Source organism: Mesoplodon densirostris, chromosome 11, assembly GCF_025265405.1.
Source record: "Mesoplodon densirostris isolate mMesDen1 chromosome 11, mMesDen1 primary haplotype, whole genome shotgun sequence".
In the NCBI taxonomy this organism is placed as follows: domain Eukaryota; kingdom Metazoa; phylum Chordata; class Mammalia; order Artiodactyla; family Ziphiidae; genus Mesoplodon; species Mesoplodon densirostris.
The window spans coordinates 60,505,173-60,528,816 of NC_082671.1; the positions used below are offsets into that span (position 1 = coordinate 60,505,173).

Sequence of the window (23,644 nt, forward strand, 5' to 3'; positions counted from 1 at the left end):
AGGAACGAGAGAAGGATGTCCACTCTCACCACTATTATTCAACATAGTTTTGGAAGTCCTAGCCACGGCAATCAGAGAATAAAAAGAAATAAAAGGAATACAAATTGGAAAAGAAGTAAAACTGTCACTTTTCAGATGACATGATACTATACATAGAGAATCCTACAGATGCCACCAGAAAACTACTACAGCTAATCAATGAATTTGGTAAAGTTGCAGGATACAAAATTAATGCACAGAAATCTCTTGCATTCCTATACGCTAATGATGAAAAATCTGAAAGAGAAATTAAGGAAACACTACCATTTACCACTGCAACAAAAAGAATAAAATAAGTAGGAATAAACCTACCTAGGGAGACAAAAGACCTGTATGCAGAAAACTATAAGACACTGATGAAAGAAATTAAAGATGATACCAACAGATGGAGAGATATTCCATGTTCTTGGATTGGAAGAATCAATATTGTGAAAATGACTACACTACCCAAAGCAATCTACAGATTCAATGCAATCCCTATCACATTACCAATGGCATTTTTTACATAACTAGAACAAAAAATCTTAACATTTGTATGGAGACACAAAAGATCCTGAATAGCCAAAGCAGTCTCGAGGGAAAAAAACGGAGCTGGAGGAAACAGACTCCCTGACTTCAGACTATACTACAAAGCTACAGTAATCAAGACAATATGGTACTGGCACAAAAACAGAAATATAGATCAACGGAACAGAGATAAACCCACACACCTATGGTCAACTAACCTATGACAAAGGAGGAAAGGATATACAATGGAGAAAAGACAGTCTCTTCAATAAGTAGTGCTGGGGGCTTCCCTGGTGGCGCAGTGGTTGAGAGTCCACCTGCCAATGCAGGGGACACAGGTTCTTGTCCCAGTCCGGGAAGATCCCACATGCCGTGGAGTGGATAGGCCCGTGAGCCACGGCCTCTAAGCCTGCATGTCTGGAGCCTGTGCTCCGCAACGGGAGAGGCCACATCAGTGAGAGGCCCGCGTACCTCAAAAAAAAAAAAAAAGTAGTGCTGGACAGCTACATGTAAAAGAATGAAATTAGAACACTCCTTAACACCACACACAAAAATAAACTCAAAATGGATTAGAGACCTAAATGTAAGACCGGACAGTATAAAACTCTTAAAGGAAAACATAGGAAGACCACTGTTTGACATAAATCACAGCAAGATCTTTTTTGATCCACCTCCTAGAGTAATGGAAATAAAAACAAAAATAAACAAATGGGACCTAATGAAACTTAAAAGCTTTTGCAAAGCAAAGGAAACTACAAACAAGACCAAAAAACAACCCTGAGAATGGGAAAAAATATTTGCAAACAAATCAACAGACAAAGGATTAATCTCCAAAATATATAAACAGCTCATGCAGCTCAATATTAAAAAAACAAACAACCCAATCCAAAAATGGGCAGAAGGGACTTCCCTAGTGGCACAGTGGTTAAGAATCCACCTTCCAATGCAGGGGACACGGGTTCAAGCCCTGGTCCGGGAAGATCCCACATGCCGCGGAGCAACTAAGCCCGTGCACCACAACTACTGGGCCTGCGCTCTAGAGCCCATGCTGTGCAACAAGAGAAGCCACCACAGTGAGAAGCCTGTGCACTGCATCGTTGCCCCCGCTCACTGCAACTAGGGAAAGCCCGCATGCAGCAACGAAGACCCAACGCAGTCAAAAATAAATAAATTTTTTAAAAACCCCAAAAAAAACAAAAAAATACAAAAATGGGCAGAAGACCTAAATAAACATTTCTCCAAAGAGGACATACAGATGGCCAAGAAGCACATGAAAAGCTGCTCAACATCACTAATTATTAGAGAAATGCAAATCAAAACTACAGTGAGGTATCCCCTCACACCAGTTAGAACGGGCATCATCAGAAAATCTACAAACAACCAATGCTGGAGAGGGTGTGGAGAAAAGGGAACCCTCTTCCACTGTTGGTGGGAATGTAAATTGATACAGCCACTATGGAGAACAGTATGGAGGTTCCTTAAAAAACTAAAAACAGGATTACCATATGACCCAGCAATCCCACTACTGGGCATATACCCTGAGAAAACCATAATTCAAAAAGACACATGCACCCCAATGTTCACTGCAGCACTATTTACAATAGCCAGGTCACAGAAGCAACCTAAATGCCCATCGACAGATGAATGGATACAGAAAATGTAGTACATATATGCAATGGAATATTACTCAGCCATAAAAAGGAACAAAATTGGGTCATTTGTAGAGATGTGAATGAATCTAGAGACTGTCATACACAGTGAAGTTAAGTCAGAAAGAGGAAAAACAAATACTGTATATTAATGCATATATGTGGAACCTAGAAAAATGGTACAGATGAACCAGTCTGCAGGGCAGAAACAGAGACACAGATGTAGAGAATAAACGTATGGACACCAAGGGGGTAAAGCGGCAGGCGGGTGGTGGTGGTGGTGTGATGAATTGGGAGATTGGGATTGACATGTATACACCGATGTGTATAAAATGGATGACTAATAAGAACCTACTGTATAAAAAAATAAAATAAAATTCAAAAAGAAATTTGCTTTGAGGATATATATAGTGCATACATTCGGGGCTAATTCTCCTTTTAAAGAGATATTTAATACAATCTTTAGATGTACTAATGCATTTCACGCTATGGGGTTCTGTCTGCTTAGAATTTGCCCATTTTTTAAAATAAAAACATTTTGCATTATTCAAACCAGAAAATAAACAATAGTTCAAAAACAAACAAAAAAAGAGTCCGCCTGCCAATGCAGGGGACACGGGTTCGAGCCCTGGTCCAGGAAGATCCCACATGCAATGGAGCAACTAAGCCCGTGTGCCACAACCACTGAGCCTGCTCTCTAGAGCCTGTGAGCCACAACTACCGAGCCCGCGTCCTGCAACTACTGAAGCCCACGCGCCTACAGCCCATGTTCCGTGACAAGAGAAGCCACTACAATGAGAAGCACGCACACTGCAAGGAAAAGTGGCCCCCGCTCACTGCAACCAGAGAAAGCCTGTGCGCAGGAACGAAAACCCAATGCAGCCAAAAATTAAATAAATAAATAAATAAATTTTTAAAGTAAAGCTTTATTTAAAAAACCAAAAAAAAAAAACCCATACTGTATACAACAACAGAGAGAAAGAAATCAGTAAAACAAATAATTAAGGCTAAATAATTACTGATGAAAAGCTATGAAGCTAAGTGCAAGATTCAGAAAGAATCCATAAATTGGAGAGGCTTATTATAAAATAATCTGCAATTTAAAATCTATAGGATTTCAGTAACAACAACAAAACAGAAAACAGCCTGGCCCAGTGCCCCCCTTCCACCTCTCCATCTGGAACCTGACCTCAGTCTTCACACATATCCCACCAGCTTTCCTCACAGTGGCAGCAAACCTCCACCTTACCACTCCCATCCAGAATCCTTGTTCTATTGCTATTAACAAGCTTTGTGTTATCTAGTAATGTGAAAAGGAATCCTAATACATCCTTAAATCACTAATCAAATTTTTAAATAAAATAGAATGGAGGTCAGAATCCTGTGGCATGTCAGTCAGGAGAGGAGCATGCTAATGTAGTTGTCTTATTGAAGGAAAGCAGGGATACTGTTAAGCTTGAAAAGTCAGAGAAGAAATACCTGGGACTTTCCTGGTGGTCCAGTAGGTAAGACTCCGCACTCCCAATGCAGGGAGCCTGGGTTCGATCCCTGGTTGGGGAACTATATCCCGCATGCATGACGCAACTAAGAGTTTGCATGCGGAACTTCCCTGGTGGCGCAGTGGTTAAGAATCTGCCTGCCAATGCAGGGGACATGGGTTTGAGCCCTGGTCCGGGAAGATCCCGCATGCCGCAGAGCAACTAAGCCCATGCACCCACAACTACTGAAGCCCGCGTGCCTAGAGCCCACAACAAGAGAAGCCACCGCAATGAGAAGCCCACGCACCGCAATGAAGAGTAGCCCCTGCTCGCTGCAACTAGAGAAAGCCCACGCACAGCAACAAAGACCCAATGCAGACAAAAATAAATAAATAAATAACCATTATTAAAATTTAAAAAAAAAAGAGTTCGCATGCCACAACTAAGAAGTCATCATGCCGCAACTAAAGATCCCGCATGCCGCAACGAAGTGCCCGTGTGCCACAACTAAGACACAGCGCAGCCAAAATAAATAAATAAATACATATTTTTAAAAAAAAGAAGAAGAGAAGAAGAAATACCCATGACAAAAGATCTTAAGTTCAGGGAGGTCACACACACACACAAAAAATTAGAATGTGTAATTTTAATCGGAAGTAAAACAAAAACAAAACAATTTATCCAACGGAAAACAGGCAAGGAGATAAAAGCAAAAGTATTAGTAAATGAAAATGTGAAATAAAATGGAGAAATAGTACTAATACACAACACTGAAAATCAACTATACTTCAATAAAAATAAATTTTAAAAAAGAAATTAGTACTAACATAATAATTTCAACAATTGAATATGGGATAAACTAATCAATGCAGAAGAGTTTTCTCAGATTTAATTTTTAAAAAACAATATGCAACAAAAGACACACTTTAAAAAAACTGAAAAAGGTAGAAATGAAAAGACTGAAAAACATACACAAGGCAAATGTGAACCAAAATAAATTTGAGCCGCAATCTTTATGTCTGACAAACTAAAAGTTAAGATAAAATGAGATGCAAAGGATGTTATAAACAAGTAAAAGGGACCATAGGACAAGAATATATAACCATCACAAACACAGAGGCATTTTATAGTATTTTTCAACTTCTATAAACTTTATTGCAGCAACTGAGGGAAATCCATAGATGAAAAATGCCTTGGCCCTGGGCATTTATTCTAGAGAAATAAAAAGTCAAAAACTGGAATTGGGGGCTTCCCTGGTGGCGCAGTGGTTGAGAATCTGCCTGCTAATGCAGGGGACACAGGTTCGAGCCCTGGTCTGGGAAGATCCCACATGCCGCGGAGCAACTGGGCTCGTGAGCCACAACTGCTGAGCCTGCGCGTCTGGAGCCTGTGCTCCACAACAAGAGAGGCTGCGATAGTGAGAGGCCCACGCACCGCGATGAAGAGTGGCACCCGCTTGCCACAACTAGAGAAAGCCCTCGCACAGAAACGAAGACCCAACACAGCAAAAATAAATAAATTAATAAACTCCTACCCCCAACATCTAAAAAAAAAAAAAACTGGAATTGGGGGGCTTCCCTGGTGGCACAGTGGTTGAGAGTCCGCCTGACGATGCAGGGGACACGGGTTCCTGCCCCGGTCCGGGAGGATCCCACATGCCGTGGAACGGCTGGGCCCGTGAGCCATGGCCGCTGAGCCTGCGCATCACGGAGCCTGTGCTCCGCAACGGGAGAGGCCACAACAGTGAGAGGCCCGCGTATCGCAAAAAAAAAAAAAACTGGAATTGGTCCAGATGGTCCTTGACACATGAACGCTAAAGTGTGGTCCATCCATACCATGGAATATGACTCAGCAGCCAAAAGGAACAAACTACTGATACGTGCAACAACTTGGATGAGTCTCTACGGCAGCAGTCCCCAACCTTTTTGGCACCAGGAACCAGTTTCGTGGAAGACAATTTTTCCACAGATTGTGGGGGTGTTGGTTCAGGCAGTAATGCGAGCAATGGGGAGCGGCGGGAAACAGCAGATGAAGCTTCGCTCACTCGCCCGCTGCCGCTCACCTCCTGCTGTGCGGCCCGGTTCCTAACATGCCATGGACCAGTGCCGGTCCGCAGCCCGGGGGTTGGAGACCCCTGCTCTAGAGAAGTATTGCTGAGCAAAAAAAAGCCAATCCTGGGGACTTCCCTGGTGGTCCAGTGGGTAAGACTCCACGCTCCCAATGCAGGGGGCATGGGCTTGATCCCTGGTCAGGGAACCAGATCCTGCATGCACGCCGGAACTGAGAAGTCTGCATGCTGCAACTAAGAAGTCTGCATGCCACAACTAAGAAGCCCACTTGCCGCAACTAAACATGCCGCAACAAAGATCCCTTGTGTCACAACTAAGACCCGGCACAGCCAAAATAGATAAATAAATTCTTTGTTTAAAAAAAAAGCCAATCCCCAAAGGTTACATACTGTATGATTCCATTTATATATAACATTTTTGAAAGGAAAAATTTTAGAAATGGAGGACAAATTAGTGGTTGCCAGTGGTTAGGCATGAGGAGCAGGTAGGTGGAGAGAGGGAAATTAGTGTGGTCATACAAGCACAACAAGAGAATCCTCGTGGCTTTGGAACTGTTCAGCATTTTGTCTTTGATGGTGGATACACAGCCACACAGATGACGAACTATAGAACTAAACACCTGCACACACAATACAAATACAACTCAGGAAGCATGAGTAAAATCAGTGGACTGTATCAATGTCAATTCCTGGTTGTGATTTTTCTACTATAACTCTGCAAAATATTACCACTGGGGGAAACTGGACAAAGGGTACCAGGGATATCTCTCTATTATTTCTTATAGCTGCAACGTTAAAAAGGTGAATACTATTAATAAGCTCAAGCTATAAAAGAGACAGAAAATTTTACACCCAAAGGACAGAGAATACAAATTCTTTTTGAAAACACCATGTAACATTTACAAATATAAACCACACATTAAACCAATAAAGGAAGCCTCAATAGACTCCAAAAGACCACTATGTTGCAGACTGTGTTCCCCAAACAATAAAGTATAGAAATTAATATATCAAGGATAGTTTTTAAAAATCAGTGACAAGCTGATCCTAAAATCCATATGGAAATGCAAGTGGTCCAGAACACACAAAACAATCTTGAAGAGGAACAATGCCGGAAGACTCATTCTTCCTGATTTCAAAATTTACTACGAAGTTCCAGTAAACAATACAATGTGGGCTTCCCTGGTGGCGCAGTGGTTGAGAGTCTGCCTGCCGATGCAGGAGACACGGGTTCGAGCCCCGGTCCAGGAAGATCCCACATGCCACGGAGCCACTAAGCCCGTGCGTCACAACTACTGAGCCTGTGCTCTAGAGCCCAGCAGCCACAACTACTGAGCCCGTGAGCCACAACTATTGAAACCTGCACACCCTAGAGCCTGTGCTCTGAAACAAGAGAAGCCACCGCAATGAGAAGCCTGCACACCGCAACGAAGAGTAGCCCCCGCTCACCAAAACTAGAGAAAGCCCGTGTGCAGCAACGAAGACCCAACGCAACCAAAAATAAATTAATTAATTTAAAAATAAATAAATAAACACTCAGATTTACAGTCAACTGATTTTTGACAAGAGTGAAAAAACAATTCAATGGGGGTTAGAACGGTGTTTTCAATATATGATGCTGGAACAACTAGATATCTGCATGCAAAAGAATAAATGCAGACCCTTACTTATACACTACCTACAAAGATTTACCAACATAGATCAAAGACCTAAATTTAAGTGCTAAAACTATAAAACTCTTAGAAGAAAAAATCATTATTTGCCGATGGTTTCTTAGATATGATACCAAAAGCAACAATAGAAAATATAACTTGGACTTCCTCAAAAATAGTTTTGTGCTTCAAATGACACCTTTAAGAAAGTGTAAAGACAACCCACACAATGGGAGAACATTTTCACAAAAGAAAATTTTTGCAAATCATGTATCTGAAAAAGGACTTGTAACCAGAATATATAAAAAACGTTTACAACTCAATAATAAAAAGACGAATTTTAGAACGAGTAAAGGATCTGGGCTTCCCTGGGGGCACAGTGGTTAAGAATCCGCCTGCTAACGCAGGGGACACGGGTTTGAGCCCTGGTCTGGGAAGATCCCACATGCCGCAGAGCAACTAAACCCGTGCGCCACAAGTACTGAGCCTGAGCTCTAGAGCCCGCAAGCCACAACTACTGAGTCCACATGCCACAACTACTGAAGCCTGCGTGCCTAGAGCCCGTGCTCCACAACAAGAGAAGCCATGACAATGAGCAGCCCGCGCACTGCAACAAAGAGTAGCCCCCGCTCACCACAACTGGAGAAAGCCCGCGCACAGCAACCAAGACCCAACACAGCCAAAATTAATTAATTAATTAATTAATTAAGGAAAAAATGAGTCAAGGATCTGAATAGACATTTCTCCAAAGAAAATATCCAAAAGGACAAAAACCACACAAGAAAATGCTCGGTACCATTAGCCATCCGGGAAATGCAAGTCAAAACCACAATGAAGGGACTTCCCTGGTGGTGCAGTGGTTAAGAATCTACCTGCCAATGCAGGGGACAGAGGTTCAATCCCTGGTCCAGGAAGATGCCATATGTCGCGGAGCAACTAAGCCTACGTGCCACAACTACTGAGCCTGCACTCTAGAGCCTGCGAGCCACAACTACTGAGCCCGTGAGCCACAGCTACTGAAGCCTGCATGCCTAGAGCCCGTGCTCCACAAGAGAAGCCACCGCAATGAGAAGCACGCGCACTGCAACAAAAGAGTGGCCCTCGCTCACCGCAACTAGAGAAAGCCCACACGCAGCAACGAAGGCCCAACGCAGACAAAAAATAATAAATTAAATAAATTTTTAAAAAATGTGGTCTATCCATACAATGGAATATTATTCAGTAATAAGAAAGAATGAAGTACTGATAGGACCCCATGGAGTTTGGTTGGTTTCACCGCAGCAGCACAGAGGCGGCCTCAACGCGCCGAGCGCCCACACTATGCTGCTCTACGTGATGCCAGCACTGCACACCAGGCCTGGGTCTGCACACACCAGCCCACAGGCCGCAGGTTCCTTCATGGTGGGGATGGTCATACATCTTATGTGTTCCACAAGACAGCACCGGAGCACACACAGAACAAATCTTGACCAACAAATAAAACTAAAATTTCACCCAAATAATCATCATCATGCTACTCACTTATTCATACCTTTTATAGTTTGAAAGAATAAACCAAGTTAACATCTACTTATTTACCCCTAAATCATAAAAGAGAAAGTCTAGGCGGGATTTCCACCCTGTAAAAAAGAGTAAGACACTCAAGGGCCTCTGAGAACCCATCCCATCTGCAGAATCTGGTGCCCCAACTTATCTACCCCAGGGCCTGTGTGCTAAAGTCAGCCCAGCTCAACGTTCCAAGACACGGGGACATCACAGGGTGGTTAAGTTCTTTTCTTTTTTTTTTTCCCCAATAAATTTATTTATTTTATCTTTGGCTGCATTGGGTCTTTGTTGCTGCGTGCAGGCTTTCTCTTGTTGTGGTGAGCAGGGGCTACTCTTCGTTGCAGTGTGCAGGCTTCTCATTGCAGTGGCTTCTCTTGTTGCGGAGCATGGGCTCTAGGTGCGCGGGCTTCAATAGTTGTGGCACACGGGCTTAACTGCTGCATGGCATGTGGGATCTTCCCGGACCAGGGATCAAACCCGTGTCTCTTGCACTGGCAGGCGGATTCTTAACCACTGCGCCACCGGGGAAGTCCCAAGTTCTTTTCTTTTAATTTAGAAAACTAACAGGGTTGCCAACTTTTTCACTCTGTCAAGCCAGGAGGAGGGAGGGAGGGAAAGAGAAAGAAAAGCAGACACAAAGGGGCTTCCCAAAAATAAATAAATAAAATAAATTAAATTTTTAAAAAAGGAGGAAAGGATAAACTGTCATCTACAATCACCTTCAATTCAGACAACAATGGCTTTTCCAATATCAAAAGAAGAAAGCCATAATATCAGGACTGAGGATTATGTCTTACTTTAAAAAAATACAGTTTTAAGAAAAGTTCACCTTCGCTCATCTCACCAATATTATATACAGACCAGCATCTGAGAAGCTCTATTTACATTACCATTGACACCTGAAATAAAAATAGGTTACTCTCAAAGTCATTCACTTAGATTGACTGTGTGCCTCACTAGCTCACACCTAGGCCATTAAACCAAAAATCTCTGTGTAGCAACATTTCTGTGCTTCCGTGCATTTTAAGAAATACGTAATCTCATCAGTGGCATCCCTTAAAGAGTTCAGAGCAATGGTATTGGTTTAGGCGCAACTAATTTCACTGCCTAAGGAACTGGTTTAAACTGGTTCTAGAACTGTTACTAAGGTAACACTCCATACTTCTTTTCCAAACGTTTCAAGATGACTTTACTTTCTTTTTTAATATTTATTTATTTATTCATTCATTCATTTATTTTTGGCTGCGTTGGATCTTAGTGGTGGCACTCAGGACTTTTCGTTGCGGCGAGCAGGCTACACTCTGGTTGTGGCATGTGGGCTTAGTTGCCCCACAGCATGTGGGATCTTAGTTCCCCAACCAGGGATCAAACCCGTGTCCCCTACATTGGAAGGTGGATTCTTAACCACTGGACCACCAGGGAAGTCCCTTCCAAACGTTTCTTGTATCCCAACAACTATGCACTACCCTCCAAAGAGATGCTAGCATCCTCTTAATTGGAAGGCTAATTTTCCTTCCCTAGATGACCCAGAGGCCCGCCACTGACAGCACATCTTTAGAACAAGCTACTGGCTCACAGAACTGGCATGTTGACTTGAGACATCTCTGGTTATATGTGAGATGCAACACAGCACAAGGATTCCCATCACATCCTGACAACAGCCTCCACAGTCTGTCTGGAACGCCAAGCAAAGTATTACCAGCATCTTCTGTACTCTTATCCAACAGCCAAATGAGAGGAACTTCAAGTTCCTCTTGAACTACCTTTTCATTTACTTCTTCTGGTTAGTATAACCATCAGACACAAGGCAGCTTCCAGAGAAGTGTTGCCCATACGATCATGCAGTTCCTTGAACAGAGCCCTTCAGAAAAGAACATTCTGCAGTAGAGACTGTTGCTAAGAGAGAATGAGAATCTGAAATGCACCCTATACCTGTCTGACCAATCGCTTTTTAAGTTTCACAACCAAGGTCCTGGCTCTGCTGTGACCTGACCTCTTGTGCCCTGGTGTCCTCACCTGTAAACTGGGGACAAGGAGCACCCTCCACAGAGAGCTGCTGTGAGGCTGAACTGAGCTACCCCATGAGGAGCCCAGAACAGGGGCTGGCACACTTTCTCCTCAGTCTCCTGACCGCAAAGGAGAGAAGGAAACAGAGACAAGGTCACCTTGCCACAGAGGATGGGCTCAGCAGTGGCTGGGGGGGCATGACTTGGTCACGGGAGCTGACCGTGAGCCTCTCCCGGTGCCACCTTCAAGTGGCATGACACTGGTAGCTCACGTTGGACATGACAGAAGCATTAGCACTGTGGAAATCGACAAATGCTACAAGCCAGGAGGTTTTTGTGCTTTTGTTTGTTTTTTGTTTTTGACTTAAAATTTTTTATTATTATTTTTATTTTTGGCTGCATTGGATCTTCCTTTCTGTGCACAGGCTTTCTCCAGTTGCAGCTAGCGGGGGCTACTCTTCATTACGGTGCGCAGGCTTCTCATCCTGGTAGTTTCTTTTGTTGTGCGGCACGGGCTCTAGGTGCGTGGGCTTCAGTGGTTGCAGCACGTGAGCTCAGTAGTTGCAGCACTCGAGCCCTAGAGTATGTGGGCTTCAGTAATTGCGGCACGCGGGCTCTAGAGTGCAGGCTCAGTAGCTGTGGCTCATGGGCTTAGTTGCTCTGGGGCATGTGGGATCTTCCTGGACCAGGGTTAAAACCCGTGTCCCCCACACTGGCAGGTGGACTCTTAACCACCGCACCACCATGGAAGCCCCGTGGCCAGGAGGTTTTTGACTCTCCCAGAGAGCCAGATATTAAACATTTACCAACACACCACTGGAATTCTATTGGTCTGGAAAAAAGCGACAACATGAATCCATGGAGAGCAGTGGCTACTTGCACAATCAGTCAAACAACAAACAAGACCATGTCTATACTGGGCACAGTCCACTGGGGGTGGCAGGGGGGTGGGGGGACCAAAAAGAAGGGGGTGGGGTGGGAGGAACAGGTGAATAAAAATCTAAAATCAGAAGTGAAAAGAATAGCCACAGGACGCCCCTGGTGGCGCAGTGGTTAAGAATCCGCCTGCTAATGCAGGGGACATGGCGGAGCAACTAAGTCCGCGTGCCACAACTACTGAGCCCACGTGCCACAACTACTGATACCCGTGCATCTAGAGCCCATGCTCCACAACAAGAGAAGCCACTGCAATGAGAAGCCCGCACACCACAACGAAGAGTAGCCCCTGCTCTCTGCAACTAGAGAAAGCCCGTGTGCAGCAATGAAGACCCGTGCAGCCAAAAATAAATAAATAAATTTATTTAAAATAAGTAAATAAAAATAAAGAGTATGCTTATTTAATAGTCTGTTTCTTTTTTAAAAATAATTTATTTATTTACTATTTATCTTTGGCTGTGCCGGGTCTTAGCTGCTGCACGAGGGATATTTAGTTGCAGCATGCAGACTTCTTAGTTGCGGCATGCATGTGGGATCTAGTTCCCCAACGAGGGATCAGAACCCGGGCCCCCTGAACTGGGAGCGTGGAGTCCTACCACTGGACCACCGGGGAAGTCCCAATAGTCTGTTTCTGATGATCCCCAAATCTAAAATCTCAGAGGGTTGTTCCTACTGGTTTTCATGCATGGTGCCTTATTTCCTCGTGTGCTTGTTCAGTTTTGTCTGTGTACTAATCAACATCCTTAAAAAATAGTCATAGGTGTTTTTTGCATTTTAGGATGATGGTAACTTCCTCCAAAGAGGTTTTATGTTTGGTCCCATTGCTGCCTGAAGGCATTACCAAACCAGAAAACCTTAAATTCATGCTTCGTTTCCCTGAGCTACGAAGTAATATGAACCTGAGCTACAAATCCTCCCAAAGGCCAATCCACAGCCATAATTTTCCCCCTTTTTTCCTGCTACATTTAGTAAAAAAGTTGGGGCAAAGATAGAGTTAGGCAGGTATGCTTCTAGTTCACCCTGCCTCTGAGGGCACTGACTTTCAGAGCCCATTTAATATGAGGAGGGCCCCTTTTAGGTTCTCTACCTTGAGAGGACTGCAGATCTTCACTTCAGAGGCCGGCAAGGACTCAGAAATCAAAGCCCCACTTTGTCCAAATCAGCAAATGTCCTTAAGGCAAAGGCAGATTCCATCCTATGGTGTTTAAATTACCTTTCTAGGTTCTTTCTTTGTTATATTTTGGTTTAAAACTTCCTTGCAATATTGTCAGTCTTTCTGATTTTTTTCTTCTCTTTTTTTTTCTTTTTGGCTACAGTGGGTCTTCGTTACTGCATGCAGGCTTTTCTCTAATTGCAGAGAGCAGGGGCTACTCTTCATTGCAGTGCACGGGCTTTTTATTGCAGCGGCTTCTGTTGTGGAGCACGGGCTCTCTAGCCGCTCGGGCTTCAGTAGTTGTAGCTCACGGGCTCTAGAGCACAGGCTCAGTAGTTGCGGCACCCAGGCTCAGCTGCTCCATGGCATGTGGAATCTTCCCAAACCAGGGCTCGAACCCGTGTCCCCTCCATTGGCAGGCGGATTCCCAACCACTGCGCCACCAGGGAAGCCCTTGATTTTTTTCTTTAATCCAACAATTTTAATTGTTTGCCATAGGGTGGAGGATGGGAGGATAGCAGGTAGTCCAAATAATCTAGCCTAACAATTACCAAATACATAAAAACACTGAAGTTTTTCTGTAAAATATACCTGATACACAATTCTATACTGAAATTTATATTCTCTCATCACTTTGAGGAGTTACTCCACTCTCTAGTGGCCTCTATTCATGCTAATGAGACATCCGTTGTCAACCTAACAGACATTCCTTTGTAGGTAATCTCTCTTTTACCTCTGGCTTAAGGTCTTTTTGTCTTTGTTGCTATACAATTTCAGTGTATGGGTGTGGGTTTCCTTTTATTTATACTGTTTAGGACATAGTGTGCTTCCTAAATCTACAGATTTATCTCTCATTAGTTTCTGAAAAGTCAACACTATTAACACTTTGAGTAACGCCTCTCCTCCTTCTCCCTACTTTTCCATCCTGGGATTCCAACTACATAGTCACAGCACACTTTTATCCTACCCTCCACTTCTCTAGTCTCACTTTCCATCTCCCATCTCTCAATGCTGCACACTGGATAATTTCTTCAGGTATATATTCCAGTTCACTAATTCTGCCTTCAGCCATGTTTAATTTACTTAATTCACATATATTGTTTTTAATTTCAACTTATTTTTCATTTCTGAAAGTTCTACTTGGAATCATTTTGATACCTTGGTTTTCGTTACTAACTTTTATTCTATTTTGTATTTCTTCAAAAATTTCATACATTATTATATATACTGCATCTGATTATCCAATACCTGCAGACCTTGGGGCATCTAATTGTGCCAACTCCTCACAATGGTGTGTGTCCTGAATACAGAATGAAGCTTGCTTAAACGTAATCTACAGAAATCCTGAGGGCCTACACTGAGTATGCTTTGCTCTGAAAAGGATTTATCTTCTCTTCAGCAAGGAGCAAAAGAGTGCTATCATAATACTCACTGTTTCTTTTTTCTTTTTCTCTTTTGGCTTTTGAAGAGTTAGCTTAATTTTTAAGCACCGAAGTGCTCCCGGGAAGTTGTACCTACTGTAATTTATCCAGCATCTAATCAGATTGCAATGGGCAAACCTTTTAGGGGCATGTACTACAGCTGGAGGTACAAGCCCCTCCCCCCCTTTTCAGCTTCTACTTGGAATGTGTTCTGATGGCAGCCATAACACATATAAGCCTATCTCACCTATTCCCCACGGGTGAGACATAGCATGTTCCTCACTACATATGCATGACTGTCCCTGTTTTATTTGGATTACCCTTTGGCTTGGAGAGACCAAGTAACTTTTCCACAACACAGCATCTCAAAACCAGACACAGGAGGGTCAAGGATCCCTAAAAGTCAGGACACTATATGCACATCTTCAAAACTAAAATTTTTGCTGTCATCCATCTTCGAATGTCCCCTTATACAGTATATTTGCATAAATTACACAATAAAACAATCAAAAACAATTATCTTACCTTCTGTGGAAACTCCTTGTTTAAATTTTGTATTTAGGCAAAATATAAAAACATTTGGGATTTTCTCTTGGAGTATATGCAACTTTAAGAAAAATTTTTTCATTCAGTAGACTTATAATCTCTTTACCTGAAAAATAAGAGGAAAAAAACTTATTTTAAGTTCTACTTCTGTAAAGTTAACTCACCAAAATGATAGGGAAAAGGAAAACAAAAATCATTAGCTTTACTCAGTATTTAAATTATTAGAACATTTCATGATTAAGGATCTAAAAACTCCCTTGTCCATGCTTGTTCTACAGAGATTGGTACCAACGATACACACCCATTTTAAATCTGGTTAACTAACTCAATGGTTGGAATTTAAGGACATGAGAAGGATCTCTGTGAAGCTGTCTACTTTCATGCCTACACACTATAACTATCAAGAGACACATATCCTGGTCACAAGATGACTGGATGGCTCACTGATGATCCATCACAACTTCTAGAAGAAAAGTGCTCCAAAGTGCTCCAGGTGTGATCCCTAACACCATTTCCAAATAACGTGACTAGCGCTCCTTGGCAAAAGGACTGACTTCAAGGCATGCAACAAAAACACAGACCAGGGGGCTTCCCTGGTGGCACAGTGGTTAAGAATCCGCCTGCCAATGCAGGGGACACGGGTTTGAGCCCTGGCCTAGGAAGATCCCACATGCCGCGGAGCAACTAAGCCCGTGTGCCACAACTACTGAAGCCCACGCACCCAGAGCCCGTGCTCTGCAACAAGAGAAGCCACTGCAATGAGAAGCCTACGTGCCGCAATGAAGAGTAGCCCCAACTCACCACAACTAGAGAAAACCTGCGTGCAGCAACAAAGACCCAATGCAGCCAAAAAAATTTAACAATAAAATAAATTTATTTAAAAAAAAAAAAAACAACACAGACCAGCAGAGCCCAGAACTGTTCGTTCTGTATATGCATGCAAGTGATGATTTTACCTTCTTCTAAAAAATTAATTAATTTCTTTAAAATTTATTTTTTTGGCTGCATTGGGTCTTCGTTGCGGTGCGCGGGCTTCTCATTGCAGTGGCTTCTCGTTGCGCAGCACGGGCTCTAGGCATACAGGCTTCAGCAGTTGTGGTTTGCAGGCTCTAGAGTGCAGGCTCAGCAGTTGCAGCGCATGGGCTTAGTTGCTCCGCGGCATGTAGGATCTTCCCGGACCAGGGCTCGAACCCATGTCCCCTGCACTGGCAGGTGGATTCTTAACCACTGCGCCACCAGGGAAGCCCAATGATTTTACCTTTTGAAAATTATACTTTAGCAATAAGGAGGGGTGACTGTTCTAGAATATAAGAGCCCTAAGAGACCTAATCATCAAATATAATATTTAGATCTTGTTTGGGTCCAATTAAAACGAATCAACTGGAAGAGTATATTTTTGAAGCTATTGGGGAAATCTGAATATGGACTGGTATTAGATGATATTAAGGAATTACTGTAAATCTCTTAGTTGTAAAAGTGACATGACCACTGTTTTTAAAAATAAAAACTTCCCTTATCTGTTAGAGAGAAAAAGTGAAGTATTCATGGGTGAAATGACATTATTTCTTGGATTTACTTTTAAAACACTCCACCGAAACACAAGAACCAAACAAATTTTAAAAGTGTGAGAGAGATATTACTCAGCCATAAAAAGAAACAAAATTGAGTTATTTGTAGTGAGGTGGATGGACCCAGAGTCTGTCATACAGAGTGAAGTAAGTCAGAAAGAGAAAAACAAATACCGCATACTAACACATATATATGGAATCTAAAAAGAAAAATGGTTCTGAAGAACCTAGGGGCAGGGCAGGAATAAAGACACAGACGTAGAGAATGGACTTAAGGACATAGGGAGGGGGAAGGGTAAGCTGGGACGAAGTTAGAGAATGGCACTGACATATATACACTACCAAATGTAAAATAGATAGCTACTGGGAAGCAGCTGCATGGCACAGGGAGATAAGCTCGGTGCTTTGTGACCACCTAGAGGGGTGGGATAAGGAGGATGGGAGGGAGATGCAAGAGGGAGGGGATATGGGGATATACGTATGCATATAGCTGATTCACTTTGTTATACAGCAGAAACTAACACAACACTGTAAAGCAATTACACTCCAATAATGATGTTTAAAAAAAGAAACAGTTCACAACATTAAAAAGAAGTGTGAGAGAAAAAGGGACAGATTAAAATAATAATAATAATAACTGGCAAAGTACCAATCACTGATAAAGCTGGGAGATGAGTACATGGGTGTTCATTATGTTTTCTGTACATTTGTGTATTTTTAAATTTCATATAAAAGTCAAGCAAAAAAAAGGCACTCGAAGTTATGCTACTAAGCCAGGAATAAGTCAGTGTTATCTCCTAAAATAGGAAAATCTTTTTACATCTGTGAAACAGAACAAAGGAAACTTCATTTACAAGAGTCAGGAGGCCAGAAGGGGAGCCCTCCCCCACTGCTACTCAGCCTCAACCACAGACCCCCATGGAGGAAGGTTTCCTGTTTGCCCAGCAACTCAGCCAGTGAGAAAACATCATCACCCTGAACTCTCACTTTCCTCCAATGGACTTTTGTTCAAAATAGCCCCTCCCAACTTCCTCCTTTTTCTCTACAAAGTAACCTTCCTCTGCTTTGTTCGTGAGACTTGCCTATGGCTTTTGCTATTGCTTGCTTGTCCTGAATTGCAACTCTCTGTTATTCCCAAAGAAACCCATTTTGCTGGTAAAATAACTGGCTGTTTTACTTTTAAAGTTGGCACATCTAACATTTCAAAATTATTAAGCTAAATAATTCAAAATTGGCTTTTCAGCACTTTATACACAGTTTCAAAATAAGGAAGTATCTCTGTAAGGGCCCTAAGACCTCTATATTCTGACTTTGAACCAGTGCTTGTATAACATACATCTTCTTGACCAATTCTACTTAGTCTGAGCTGGAGGAAGCCCGAAACAGCCGGGACATCATGGGGGACATGCAGCCAGGGAATGAGTGACACCTTCTCCTCAGCGGGCACAAATCCTGAGCGTCCTCCCCATGCTTGCGCTCCCTGGCAGCGTCACCCTCTCCCACGTCCTCCCACTGCAGGTACGAGCATTCTGTCCCCTGTGTCCTCCAGCCCAGACCCAGTGGGTTCTTCTTCTCAGCAGGCCCTCAGGATCTCATTCTGTAGCCTGGTTCTCCTGTGACACCTTTCTCCCAAACCCTATCCCCACCTCCTTCCCTAAACACATGAATTCCCTTCATGTCCACCCAGGTAAGGCCACCACTGCTCTCCCACCCAGGCATCCCGAACTAGAAAGGGGTCAGCATTCTCATAGGTCCCATCACTATCTTCTATGTTTCCTAATACCTTCATTCAAATACCTGTTTTTGATACTTTTGCTTCTGGCCAAGACGAAATAACAGGGACGAGATTTACAAATGAAATGGTTTTCAAGACACTGGCTATCCTGCAGTGAAGAACAGTGATCCCTGACAGGAGGGAAAGAAGAGGAGCCCTTTAACTGCCCAGCTTCCTGCCTGACAAGTAGTTCTGGGTAACAGGAGAGACACCAGGTGGGGTCCAGCAGTCCCCCGAGGTGAAGAAACAGCACTGGGAGTCCAGGAAGGCCAAGGCGCTGGAGTCCACAGGCAGAGCACTGGATGGGACAGAGTCGTAGACAGCGCTGAGGATCTGCTGGCTCCAGCCAGGTACTGATCAACGGAAGTGTATAAGACAGGCATCCAAGCCAGGGATTAGTGGGAACCACCCTCCAAGTTCACACGGGGCCAAGGAGAGTTACTCTTCCAGTCACAGTGGAAAATTTCCTAATTTCGGGGCATTGGACAAAGTACTCAGAAGACTTTTGCCTCAGTGGTGGGGCAAAGTGACTCAACACTGGACTCAACATTACTCTGGTCCCACCTAACAAAGCCTAAAAGCCAGACCCACAGAATCAAACTGTTTCTGAGTAATTTAACAACATTCCAGAACAAAGGTCAAGAATATTTATAGAAATACAAAAATACCCAGCATCCAACAAGATAAAAGTCACAGTGTCTTGGCATCCAATCAAAAATGACCAGACATGCAAGGAAGCAGGAAAACACAAACCATAATCAACCCAGAAATGACACAGAAGATAAAATTAATAGACAAGGACATTTAAGCAGTTGTTGTAACCGTATTCCATATGTTCAAAAACCTAGAGGAAATATTAGACGTGTTAGAGACATGAAAGATACACGAAGACCCAAACAGAATCATAAATATACTCTTAATACCAAAAAAAGGCAGAAAAAGAGGAAAAGGGAACAGAGAGCACACTGCCAGCCTCGACACCAGGCCACGTTAAGTGGGGCCACCACTCGACATGGTCTTGGTTCTCTTTCCTCATCCCCACCTACCTCCCCAACCACACCAGCACCCACTGCTTCTTAAATATGCTGCGAGTCTCTCACAGCTGACAGATGGCACCTGGGTCCCCTCTGCCTGGAAAACCCTTCATCACACCTTCCTACCTGGCAAATTCCTGTCTGCTCCTCAAGTCCGAAGTTCACCGAAAACTACTTCTGTCAGGTCACTGAGTCCTTCCTCAGTGCTCTCACAAGAGCACTTCCAGAGAATCAACACACTATAATTATCTAGTTTTACATATTTTTATTTATTCTGAATTATGAAAAAATTTAAAATATAAAAAGGTCCAGAGAAGAATATAACAAATATCCATGTATTGGGATTTAATAAATGTTAACATTTGCTCACATATGACACCTACTTTAAAAAAAAGTAGTTTCTAACACACTGAGGAATTGACAACCTATTCAACTCCCTTCATCCACAGAGATAATCATTAATTTGCAGCATCCATAACTTCATTCTTTTACTACTTACATAATTATAAGTAATGCATTATTTTAAGAGTATATTTAGGACTTCCCTGGTGGCACAGTGGTTAAGAATCCACCTGCCAACGCAGAGCACACAGGTTCGAGCCCTGGTCCGGGAAGATCCCACACATCACGGAGCAACTAAGCCCGTGCGCCACAACTACTGAGCCTATGCTCCAGAGCCCGCATGCCACAACTACTGAAGCCCATATGCCTAGAGCCCGTGCTCCACAACAAGAGAAGCCACCACAATGAAAAGCCCGTGCACCGCAACAAAGAGTAGCCCCTGCTTGACACAACTAGAGAAAGTCCATGTGTGGCAATGAAGACTCAACGCAGCCAAAATAAATAAATAAATTAATTAAAAAAAATAAAAACAAGTATTTGGAGGTACCGGAGACGAATCAAGAACATGCAGAAACTGGAGGGAAAACAATCACTGGAAGAAGGAGAGCAAGGAGGAAAGAGGCCAGAGTTCAGGACTACCAGCATGGCTGAAAATCAAACAGGAAAATCAGAAAAGAAGGGGAGCCCCCCCAAACCTACATTAAATTCCTCCCAAATCCTTGGCTGACTCCTAAACAGCAAGTGGTGGGATGAGACACCAAGAAACCAAGCAGAAAAATAGGTCAAACTCAAAGAACTAGAGAGTAGAAAAGAGGCCAGGGGGCAGGGGGGTGCAGGGAGAGGTTGGTAAAAGGGAGCAAACACTCAGCTATAAGATGAATAAGGTCTGAGGATCGGATATAAGAATATGGTGATTGGGCTTCCCTGGTGGCGCAGTGGTTGAGAGTCCGCCTGCCGATGCAGGGGACACGGGTTCATGCCCCGGTCCGGGAAGATCCCACATGCCGCGGAGCGGCTGAGCCTGGGAGCCATGGCCGCTGAGCCTGCGCGTCCGGAGCCTGTGCTCCGCAACGGGAGAGGCCACAACAGTGAAAGGCCCGCGTACCACACACACACACACAAATACAGGTGATTAGGGCTTCCCTGTTGGCGCAGTGGTGGAGAGTCCGCCTGCTGATGCAGGGGACACGGGTTCGTGCCCTGGTCCGGGAAGATCCCAAATGCCGCGGAGCGGCTGGGCCCGTGAACCATGGCCGCTGAGCCTGCGTGTCCGAAGCCTGTGCTCCGTAACGGGAGAGGCCACAGCAGTGAGAGGCCCGCGTACCGCAAAAAAAAAAAAAAAAAAAAAAAAACCTGAAGGGTAAATGACTTTTTCAGACAAACAAAAGTTGAGTGATTCTGTCCCCAGTATACCCACAACATGCAAAATACTGAAGGAAGTGCTTCAAGCCAAAGGAATATGATCCCATACAGAAATCCAATCTACGAAAAGAAATGAAGACCTTCCCAACTCACTCTCTGGGGCTGGTAGTACCCTGATACCAAAACAAAAGATATCATACAGGAGGGACTTCCCTGGTGGCACAGTGGTTAAGAATCCACCTGCCAACAGAGGTTCAGGCCCTAGTCCGGGAAGATCCCACATGCCCTGGAGCAGCTAAGCCCGAGCGCCACAACTACTGAGCCTGCGCTCTAGAGCCCGCCAGCTGCAACTACTGAGCCCGTGTGCCACAACTACTGAAGCCCACGTGCCTAGAGCTGTGTTCCACAACAAGAGAAGCCACTGACTGCAATGAGAAGCCCACGCAGCCCAACGAGGAGTAGCCCCCACTCGCCGCAACTAGAGAAAGCCCGTGCACAGCAACAAAGACCCAACACAGCCAAAAATAAATTTAAAAAAAAATTTTAAAAAGATATCATACGGGGAAAAAAGGTCATACACAAATATCTCATGAATATATATGATATATGCAAAAATCCTTAACAAAACACTAGTAAACCAAATCTATCCACTTTTTTTTTTTTTTTTTTTTGCGGTACGTGGGCCTCTCACTGTTGTGGCCTCTCCCGTTTCGGAGCACAGGCTCCGGAAGCGCAGGCTCGGCGGCCATGGCTCACGGGCCCAGCCGCTCTGCGGCATGTGGGATCTTCCCGGACCGGGGCACGAACCCGTGTCCCCTGCATCGGCAGGCGGACTCTCAACCACTGCACCACCAGGGAAACCCTAGCCACTTTCTTTTGTTTTGTTTTTTGGCTGTGCCACACAGCATGTGGGATCTTAGTTCCCCGACCAGGGATTGAACCTGTGCCCCCTGCAAAGGAAGCGCGGAGCCCTAAACACTGGACTGCCAGGGAATTCCCCCCAGCCACATTTAAAAAGGATTATACACCCCACACTAAGGGGATTTATCCTAAGAATGCAAAGTTGCTTTAACAGCTGAAAATTAATTAATACAACACATCATATTGATAGGAAAAAGGACAGAAACCAAATAATCATCCCAACAAATGTAGAAAAGGCATTTGACAAACTCCAACACCCCTTCATGGTAAAAACTTTCCATAAAATAGAACCAGAAAGCAACCTCCCCAACCAATGAAGACCCACTATCACCACTTCCATTCAACATTATATTAGAGGTTCTAGCTGGTACTACAAAGAAAAACAAATAAAAGGCATAGTAATTGGAAAAAACTGTCTTTATTCACAGATGATATGATTATATAGATAGAAAACACAAAGGAATATACAAACCTACCATGAGAACTGATAAGTGAATTGAGCAAAGTTGCAAGATACATGGTAAGTATACATAAACCAACTGTGTTTTTGTACATTAACTAGTTGAGGGACTTCCCTGGTGGTCCAGTGGGCAAGACTCTGAGCTCCCAATGCAGGCGGCCCAGGTTTGATCCCTGGTCGGGGAACTAGATCCCTCATACATGCCACAACTAAGAATCCACATGCCGCATCTAAGAAGCCCACATGCTGCAACTAAAAGATCCTGCATGTCGCAACTAAGATGCCACGTGCCACAATTAAGACCCGGTGCAGCCAAAATAAAATAAATAAATATATTAAAAAATACTTATTAAAAAAACAAGTAGTTGAAAAACAATATAAAAATATTTTAAATAACATCAAAAATATCAAATACCTACAAACATACTTAATGAAAAAAGTGTACTTTTCACACTGAAAATTACAAAATGTTGCTGAGAAAAATTAAGGAAAATTTTAATAAATGGAGAGATATACCATTTGCACAGAAGACTCAAAGTTAATAACTCAATTCTAAAACTGATCTAGAGATTCAATGTAATCCCAACCACAGTCGGCACGACGGGGACCATGGCCCAGTTTGTCCGTAACCTCGCGGAGAAGGCCCTGGCACTGGTCAGCGCTGCTGTGACTTACTCAAAGCCTCGACTGGCCACATTTTGGCACTATGCCAAGGTTGAGCTGGTTCCTCCAACCCCTACTGAGATCCCTACAGCTATTCAGAGCTTGAAAAAAATTATCAATAGTGCTCAAACTGGTAGCTTCAAACAGCTAACAGTTAAGGAAGCTCTACTGAATGGTTTGGTGGCCACTGAGGTGTGGATGTGGTTTTATGTTGGCGAGATCATAGGCAAGCATGGCATCATTGGCTATAATGTTTGAAGACCAATCTTTGCTTTGTTATTTGGGTGTTCTTGGACCATGTGTGAGCAGACTGCTATTTGAATAAAATAAGACAATGTGCCAAAATCAGTGTTTTCTCTGTCAAGCACTACATGGAAGGTCACAATTTCTCTCGATATTAAGTTGGGTTGTCTTTTGCTTTAATACATTAATACAGCTCTAAATGCATGTGTTTGCTTAGCTTGCAATTGGAAAGGATAGATATGAATATACCAACCTGGTACATGTGTATATGAGGATA

At 43.5% G+C, this 23,644-nt stretch overlaps 2 protein-coding genes across 9 annotated transcripts in view; one reads left to right on the top strand and one right to left on the bottom strand.

The window, feature by feature from the left end:
* PPP6R2 (protein phosphatase 6 regulatory subunit 2) overlaps positions 1–23,644 on the bottom strand; it is an 85,175-nt gene that overhangs the window by 53,220 nt on the left and 8,311 nt on the right. For all 8 annotated transcript variants that reach the window (XM_060111979.1, XM_060111982.1, XM_060111981.1 and 5 more), the window contains exon 2: positions 14,980–15,106. The gene's annotated coding sequence lies outside the window, so the exon portion shown is untranslated. The remainder of the gene's footprint in view (positions 1–14,979; positions 15,107–23,644) is intronic.
* On the top strand, positions 23,071–23,455 carry LOC132499159 (ATP synthase subunit g, mitochondrial-like). Its single transcript, XM_060113548.1, has one exon. It carries the CDS (start codon positions 23,071–23,073, stop codon positions 23,380–23,382), a length of 312 nt encoding a protein of 103 aa, XP_059969531.1. The 3' UTR covers positions 23,383–23,455.

What these genes read in the sequence shown, in the direction of transcription:
- LOC132499159 (XM_060113548.1), top strand. Translation starts at nt 23,071, where the DNA reads ATGGCCCAGTTTGTCCGTAACCTCGCGGAGAAGGCCCTGGCACTGGTC.